General features: G+C 30.0%; 2 protein-coding genes across 2 annotated transcripts; one reads left to right on the top strand and one right to left on the bottom strand.

Annotated features, from left to right (window-relative positions):
- Window positions 1-612: 612 nt before the first annotated feature.
- LOC100740859 (dynamin-binding protein) lies at window positions 613-5,712 on the bottom strand. Its single transcript, XM_012383344.3, has 9 exons — window positions 5,393-5,712; window positions 5,127-5,304; window positions 4,935-5,053; window positions 3,406-4,833; window positions 3,183-3,332; window positions 2,486-3,106; window positions 2,218-2,400; window positions 1,536-2,141; window positions 613-1,238 (listed from the first exon to the last, which is right to left on the bottom strand). Exons 1-9 carry the CDS (start codon window positions 5,480-5,482, stop codon window positions 1,047-1,049), a joined length of 3,567 nt encoding a protein of 1,188 aa, XP_012238767.1. The 5' UTR covers window positions 5,483-5,712; the 3' UTR covers window positions 613-1,046.
- Window positions 5,713-5,721: 9 nt separating this feature from the next.
- Window positions 5,722-7,732, top strand: LOC100743894 (putative GTP-binding protein 6). Its single transcript, XM_012383346.3, has 2 exons — window positions 5,722-7,202; window positions 7,277-7,732. Exons 1-2 carry the CDS (start codon window positions 6,189-6,191, stop codon window positions 7,715-7,717), a joined length of 1,455 nt encoding a protein of 484 aa, XP_012238769.1. The 5' UTR covers window positions 5,722-6,188; the 3' UTR covers window positions 7,718-7,732.
- The last annotated feature ends 1,370 nt before the right edge of the window (window positions 7,733-9,102 follow it).

The following is a 9,102-nucleotide window of genomic DNA, read 5'->3' as shown; positions in this document are numbered from 1 at the left end:
AATTTATTTTATATCTTCAGTTTCTTTTACTTTGTTGCGCTTCTTCCTCCTGTGCCTTCTATCGATACCATTGATTTATCGATAACTATTTATAAAACGGATCGTTTCTACATGCCTTATGTGCCATACTCTTCATTTTGATTATGGGAAAATATTATAAAGTAATTTCAGCTGACCCTACTTCAAAATGCAAATTAATAATTATTAATGAAAATATAGGTCATATTAATGGTTTCTTTGGTTACATAAAATACATATTGCAAGTATCCTCAATTTGGATGGTGAGCTTCAAGCAGAGAAATCTACCTTTCTTATTCATTTGTGTATTATCTGATGTGTATTATCAATCGTTGTTGTTGTTAATTGTGTATTATTAATTTTTGTTTAATAAATTATTTAGATAGACTAATATTGACACAAGAATTTTATTAATATATTTATAATTTGACAAATATGGAACAATAAAGATAATGTATAATATTAAATATATATGTACATATTTTTATATAAAATGCAAAACAGTATTGATATTTTATAAAGTTAATTAAAAAATGTGTATAACATATATATATAATATATAGATATTTCAAATGTATATAACATGTAGATAAGTTATATATATTTGTAAATAAAACAATAAAATTTTAAGATTATTTAAAGTGACACATATTTATAGTATCACAGAAGTAATGCATTATTATAAGTAAAGTTAAAATATACATCTTTCAATTATATTTCACACATATATGTATGTATTAATAAATACTGAGGAAGTACCTTTAAGCGTAAAACATGTAAGCATAAGTACTATTATTAGAAACCAGTAATGTTATAATACTTTTCTATGAAATTAAAATATACGAATGATATGTATTAATATTAAATTAAAAATAATATCTCGAGCAAAACCTAATATTTAATATAATCATTATTCAATAACTTAATTAAAATTTTATAATAAATGAAACTATACATATGCATTGGAACATTAACATCAACAATTTAATACATGAACATACTGAACTGATATTTTATTTGCGAGTTTATTATTTTTCCGTGGGTGGATCCCGTAAATAGTTCTTGGGTACGTAACCTTTGTTACCGTAACGATCCTCCATAAGCCACCATTCATCATTTCCTTTCTCATCATGAGGTCTAACGAGTCTCAATGCTTGTCCTTTAACGACAGGCAATGTTCCAGGTATCTTTGTAGAAAAATCATATTCTGCATAATAAAACTGGAAAATAGTGTAATTTAGTTTAACAACGAAAAGTTCCTTAATATATTTAACACGTTCAAACCGGCGTGACCCACCGTTGGACCACAATCTGCACTTCTATCTAGCGGCGTAGGTCACCGCTGAATCATATCTTTTTTTACCATCAGGCGACGTTATCCACCGGTGATTTACGCCATTTACGTTTCCAATTTTAACTTATAAAAATGTAATTTAACGGAAATAATATGGAACTGGAATAATATGTTATTGGGGAAGGCGCGTATGAAAAGACTTGAATGTGTTAATATTACTTACTTCATAGTTTAAATTTTGATATTGTTGAACTCTAGGAATTTGTTCAATGTTGCCATAATAGTGATTCTCTTTCTTCGTGTCTTCGTTAATGTTAAGGTCTAATAATTCTTTCAAATGTGATTGGGATGTAGTTTTGATTTCTTTTTCAGGAGAATCCATGCAAATTAGATTAGAAGATACAGATGTATTACTGTATCTATCTGAAGTAGTAGCTTCATTGGGTAATTCAGCTTGTGTTACTTGTTGAAGTTGCAAACTTTTTGAAGGTAAAAATCCTTGAGCAACACCGTTATCTACAAACCATCTAGTGGCATCACCCATAGGATCTTGCTTCTTAATCACTGCGACTAATGTCCCATGTGCTGCACCCATATCCAAAGAGGAAGTACTTGCTATATTTTCTGTAACAACATATAATTTATCACTAGAGTATTTCTTTCTTAATGCAATTCTTTGTCTTTCCCCTTGTGGGCACCATGTGGATTGAGCTTCTTCTATCCGTGAGTTTAATCCAGCAAATGCAAAACGAGTTATTTGGTTCCACAATAAACTATGATTAACTAAAAATGACTCCAAAATGTCCGGACGTGATAATTGAGTCGAGGTCTACACATATAAATAAATATGATCAAATTTTTAACCTTTACATAATCGTACATATCGATTGTTTTATTTGAAATACCTCGCAAAGAGACAAATATCTTTTGGTAATTTTTCCACATAAAAGTTTTCTAGCTTGTGCAAAAGCACTAACACAGTCAACTAATACTTTTGTTCCAGCATCAATCACAATTGGCAATTCTTCTATTAGTTGATGTGTTAAAGCTTCATAATTACTTTTTGCTGTTGATAATTCATCTTGTGCCTATATAAAAAATAAAATGTCGTGATGTGTCTATACAGTTTAATAGCGTTATTTAAAGAAATAATTAAATACAATAGAAGCTCACAATTCTTGATTCTTTGTATTTTTCACTTTTAGAGATAGCAGCGTCATAATCAAGTAATTTGTCATGTGTCTTTGTTATTAACACAGCAGGTCCCTCTAATAAGGTTGCTAAACAATTAACTGGTGCACTAACTCTATTTTTCAAACATATCTTCAATTCTTGTACGAATTGTGACCAAATTGTGGTCCTTATGTCTCTAAGTCTCATTGCTTCAACATTAGGTGTTCCTTGATAGTATTGAATCAAGAAATCTGATATCATTTCTCCAGAAATAGATTCATCGCTTAAATATGTAAGGCACTGTTCAGCATCTTTAGCTAAATGTAAGACGCATTTTTCAACAGATCTAAATTGTTTCACAAGCTCTTCAAATTCTGGGTCAATAACAACATTTGTTAATCCTAAACTAGCAGAAAATCGTGTACTTAATCGGGTAGACATTTTTGCCACAGAATGCATATTAAGTTTAGCCATTTTTCTTATTAATGTGTTGCCATTACCCAAATATTTTGATACTAAGTCTTTCCTACGTTTATATTCGTTAATATGACTGGCAACAGCAGTCATAGTCTTCCATGCTTCCTCAACTGTAGATTTATCTGGATGGTTGTCATCAGTACACTATAAAATAGTTGCCTAATTTTAAGGAAGCTTATAATACACTGGTAATACATATATAAGTATTAGCATGACTTACCTTTACTAACTCATATAATATAAGGGGATACTTTAATATTCGTTGTACTGGCTTTATAAGAATAGAACTCATATCAAAGCAAGCTACTTGATACCGCAATGTTTCAATTCCTTTGTTGAATACTTTCATTATTTCTTCATTATTCTCATACTGAAATCATATAGTAATCTATAAAATACTTAACATATAAAAGGTAAAAAAGAAGTGATTTTAATATAATAACCTTTTTTAATAAAAATAATGCAGCTTCATGATTTCCGCAATATTTTACATAGACGCCTTTTAGTTTTTCAGCCATTCTTGTAAAACAAGGACCAATAGTTTGTAATTCTTCATCACACCCCTTCATTGCTCTTAGTATCAGATCTAATAATTCTTCTGCAACTTGAATAACGTCAAAAAGATTTCCGAATAAAGTAGTCACATCTATTCCCAAAGATTCAAGTTGACTTGGATTATGTAAGTTAAATGTTTCATATGTCATCCTTAAGTCGCGAACATATTCCTTTTCGGTGAGAACTAATTCCGATATAACATTCTGTCTTTGGTCTGCTCTTTTCCGTTTAATTTCTAAATTATCATTATCAGTAATGTTGATTTGATGATTCATATTATCTAGAATTGAATTGTTCTCTGTTGCACCCTTTTGTAGTGGAGTACTACCCGGTGCAGGTACAGGTGGTGCTGGTCTATGAGGTTCTGAAAGTCTTTTTGATTTTTCTTCCTTTGTTCTTTCAGAAACTGCGTCATCGTGTCGTATTATTACAAAATCTTCCAAAATACTAACATCTGATGATTCTATAGGCAATGGACTCAAGTAACCTCTTGGACATAAACCAACTTTACCAAAGTGATCTTCAACATTAACCCAATCTGAATTTACCATATTAATTACTTTAACTGTATCAGCTTCAAAAATAGTCAAATCTCCATCCATTTGAGCTTTAAAAGTGTAATCCACTTTTGCTTCAGTTCCAGGCACTAATTCATCATATTGTATAGTGTTTGTTTCTTGATTACAGAAATTTTGTTCATTGTTTGTTTCGCTACAATCAACTATGATGTTAACATAAGACATAGGAAAAATGCCTTTTTGATTATCTATCGTACCTTCTAACCATTCTGAATCTACATGTTTAATGAGATGTACCACTTCTCCTGCTCCAAAATTAAGCTCATTTGGAAATTGAGCACTAAATGGGTATAGAGTTATAGCATATGGATTTACATCTAATGTATTCAGATTATTGGTATTTTTTACATCTTCTGTTACACTTGAAGAAGTTGGTTTGAATTCAGGAAATAAATCATAATAATTTGGTGCAGGTTCTTCCACACAGGATTTTGCAGAAGGTGTTTCTTCAACGTTTCTATATATACTTTCATTACAATTTATAGATATAGAAGAATTATTGTCCGTAACAGATGCTATATCTAATTGATCTGTGCTGTCATTTATATAAGATATAAACCCTTCTGGAAACATACCCATTTTGCCATCATTTGTTATTCCATAGCACCAACCATCACCTAGAATTTCTGTGACAGTGACTATTTCACCTTCTACCAAATCAAGTTCTTCCTCAAGCTGCGCTTTTAAATTAGTTTTTATTCTAGCTTTTTTTCTTGTAATCTTCTTCTCTAAAGCTTTCTGAAAATGATAGAAATTAGTGTTTTTAATGGTTTTCTTATTTATATAATAAATGCAATTTAATTACTAGATTAAAAAGTTAATTTATACAAATAATATACCTTCAATAACTTAGTGTCAATTTGCCATACATGTGTTAGTGGAAAAATACCCTTTTTAGAATTTACTTGACCTAAGTACCATCCAGATCCAACATCTTGTACTCCAATAATAATTTCTCCTATATTCAGGAAATATATGCATTGGAATAGTTCCGTTATTTAAAAGTATACATATGTACAAACACAAATTACCTTCGGAAAAACATAGATCTCCATCTTGTTGTCCTGGAAAGCTTGCAATTGATACAAACAAACATTCAGAATCATGGAATGACGGAATTTCTACTTTGTGTAAATGACTTGAAGGAAATTTTCCAGTTCTGCCGCGAGATTCTCCATAACACCAGTGCTTATCTATGACACTATATACCTATCCCAATTTTACAAAAAGAAGAATGTAATTAAATACAATAGGGTTATAAATAAATGTTTATGTACACATATATTTTTAAAAATACCAAGAAATGTTCTCCTTTATGTAAACTTAACTCTCCATCAACAGTCGTTAAAAAGTCGGATAAAACTTTCGTGAGTATTCCTGGTTCCATTTTTATATAAAACTTAATTTAATCCTACTTTTAATTTTGGAAAGTCACAAATCACAATTCTGGAGAGATTGACACCTTGTCAGTGTAGTGTGTCGTGATAAGACCTTTAGTCACGTGGCAAGAACATCTGTTCAGTTACGTCGATCCTCAAATTTAACTCGTGCGTTTGAATATATCACACGAAAACATAAGAATTAAGTATTTCAAGATATTATGAGGTTAATAAATATTTCAAATATACGTCGAAAATTTAATTTAATAATTTTGTAACATATACTATGTATTAAAGGAAGTAGAACGTTAATTTTAATTGAAAAGTGCATGCAATGATTTCTTTTATTTAGAACAAATTTATACAAATACGAGTATAATTAAAACTAAAATCTATATTTATTTTGACCGTGAATATTATCCGGCATTATATTCAATTTTCGAACAGTTTGATACAAGAGTTACATTTTAAACAAGATTAAATAAAATATAAAAGCTTTTATTCTTTATTTTTATACTTTTTCTCTCCTACTTATTGAACATGGAGGAACAACAGTCCTTATTTAAATGTAATGTTATTCTTCTTTAAAATTAAGTTGAATATTTTATCGACATACATGCTAAATTTGAGGTTATGAAAGTATGTGTATAACTGCTTTTTGGAGTATTTACTTTTAAGTGTATATTTAAGGAACAAATATTACATAATTATTAAATGATGCAGTGTTCAAGAAAGCTTGTTATGGTTTTAAATAAATCACAACATATAATAAATATAAGAAGAAAATTTAATATACTAAATGTTATCCATCAGTGTAAACATGCGTCTTATACAACATTTAAATATGAGGAGAACGAAGAAGAAAAGAACACCTATGCACAGGTATCCCAAGACTGCTTGGGAACAGCTATTGATGGAAATAGAGTATTTGTGATACAACCATATATAAAATGGGGTATTAATAAGAAAAGAAATACTACACCTCAGTTGCAATTAGCCGAGGCAAAAGCACTCATTAATACTTTAACTAATTGGAGCGTTGTTGGTGAGAAGCTAGTTCCACTACTTACTTTGAACAAAAATAAGTTAGTTGGTGTAGGAGCTCTTGAATCGTTGAAAGAAGATATTAGAAAATGCCCACATGTTACATGTATATTTATTAGTACAAATTTATTGAAATTTGTACAAATTGCTGAGTTGCAAAAGGCTCTTCAGTTACCAATTTATGATCGTTATTCTATAGTCATTCATATTTTCCGAGAACATGCAAAGACACCAGAGGCAAAATTGCAGGTAGCTTTGGCTGAACTTCCATACATAAAGCAGAAAATGATGGATTTATCCAATTATCATATTGGACGAATAAACTATACAGAAAAAATGAAGAATATGCTACAAACTAGAGAAAAAAAGTTAAAAAATGCACTACAAAGGTTAAAAGAACATAGACAAAGGATAAGACAGCACAGAGTTAATTATGGTTTTCCAAGCATTGCTATTATTGGCTACACAAACGCTGGCAAGACATCTTTGATAAAAGCATTAACAAATAATGCTTCGTTGCAACCTGAGGACAAATTATTTGCTACTTTAGATACAACAGTACATGGAGGATTACTTCCAAATATGTTAAAAGTATTATATATCGATACCATTGGCTTTATTCAAGATGTACCAGAAATTTTAATAGAGCCATTTATAGTAACTTTAGAAGATGCTACAAGTGCAGTATGTAAAATCTTATTTTTTTTGATTATATTGAAATCTACTAGCTTAAAGTAACTTTATTTAATCTTCTATAGGATATATTAATTCATGTATTTGATGTGAGTCATCCCGATGTTAGAGCTCAAATTCAACATGTTCAGAAAACAATAGAGACTATGGTAGATGAAAATAAAGTAATAATTAACGTTGCTAATAAATGTGATGTAGTAGAAAAAGATGTCATAGAAAACGTTATACCAGAGAATACGTTTGCCATTTCTGCTACTAAATTGACAGGCATCGATTTATTACGATCGAAAATAGAAAAAGAAATTACAAATACACCTAATTTAATAAAGAGGCGTTTTAGAGTAGGAAATGGAAGTACGGAAGCATCGTGGTTGTACAAAGAAGCGACAGTTCTAAGCGCTGAGCCTGATCCTAATAATCCACAATACTTAATAATGGATGTATTCATGACATTACCTATATTTTATAAATTTAAACGAGTTTTCAATCTCACTCGATCTAAATAAATTTGTTTAAATCTATTTCTCTATCATGTGTTTGTTGTAATATAATTGATTTATATTGACTAATGCTTATATAATTCGTTTTATTTTATCAGTTTGTTCCATTCTATTCACCATCTTCGTTTAATAGTAGAAAATACATCATGGAGCACAAATAAAAATTTTGATAATATTTATCCTCATAATAGTTTTTCTAATTTAGTTAGGGTCTTATTTTCTATTGCATGAAACTATAACCCAACAATTCAAACTAATATTTCGTTTTCCCTAGAAAAATTAAATGAAACTTACCAACCTCAAAGCTCTCCAGATTAAGTCATCTTTTTCAAGTCGATTTTCCCTTTTATGATAGCCATTCCGCACACGTGTTTCGCACGTGTTTCTCTACAGTTGGTGCTTCTGAATACCAGATGTATGATACATAACTCGAAATTTCAACCAAAGCAGTCGTTGCGCTCGTTAACTGAATTAAAGCTTTATTGTGTGTACTCGTATATCTTTACGACTGTCAAATCTAGACGTAAAAACAAGCTTAGATATCTGCTTTATTTTTACGACTTCAAAACAGGTAGAAAATTAAAATTATTATTTGTATACTGAATTGTCTAGTATTATACAGAACATAGAAATATTTTGGAATGGAGATGAACAGAAATTCTAATTTTAAAGATTCAAAATAAATGTTTAAAAATAGGATTCTTGAATGAAATGTTTCCAAGGGTTTCATATGCAAATGTTCACACATTAAAATCGTGCATCGCATTCTAATATAAATTGGCCTCAGAGGCGACGCGTGGGTTGCAGAGGATGCAATTTCGTGTTATCGAAGAGTAGAATTCAAGCGTGGAGGATGGCTCGTAGAAAAAAAGAGATACGAAAATCCGGCGAAGAGTAAACGAGATAAGGAGGTTCGTTATACGTACTCGTACAGCTCACTCTAGCTAACTGCAGTTTGATGTACGACTCTTGATAGCTAACAAAGACGGTAGCTAAACGGGATGCAATTACTTACACTATTATAATGTGTAAGTATTTGAACTTTTTCAAACTACTTTACGTAATATAAAATATATTTCTCAAATGAAACTTTTTAATTTACTTTTGATAATTTTTTAATTTTTGATGAGAACAATTGACCAACAGAAAATTCATTGACACATTCTTTAATCATGCTTTCTTATCCAACTAAATAAATGCATTTTTTTGTATCATACATACATGTGGAATTTTAACCATTTATACATGTATTTGTATTTTTTTTACAACTGATAAATGACGATTAGTATACATTTTAATCGCATAAGGGCCGGTTAAACGAGAGTCTATTACGTAACAAATAGACCACTCTTTCTCTTTTTATCGAATTGTACCAGAAGTCAAAATACTTA

The sequence above is a fragment of the Bombus impatiens genome, unplaced genomic scaffold, assembly GCF_000188095.3.
Source record: "Bombus impatiens unplaced genomic scaffold, BIMP_2.2 scf_0216, whole genome shotgun sequence".
Taxonomy (NCBI): Eukaryota; Metazoa; Arthropoda; class Insecta; order Hymenoptera; family Apidae; genus Bombus; species Bombus impatiens.
Note: the sequence above shows the minus strand (reverse complement) of the source record. Positions and strands in the feature narration are given on the sequence as shown.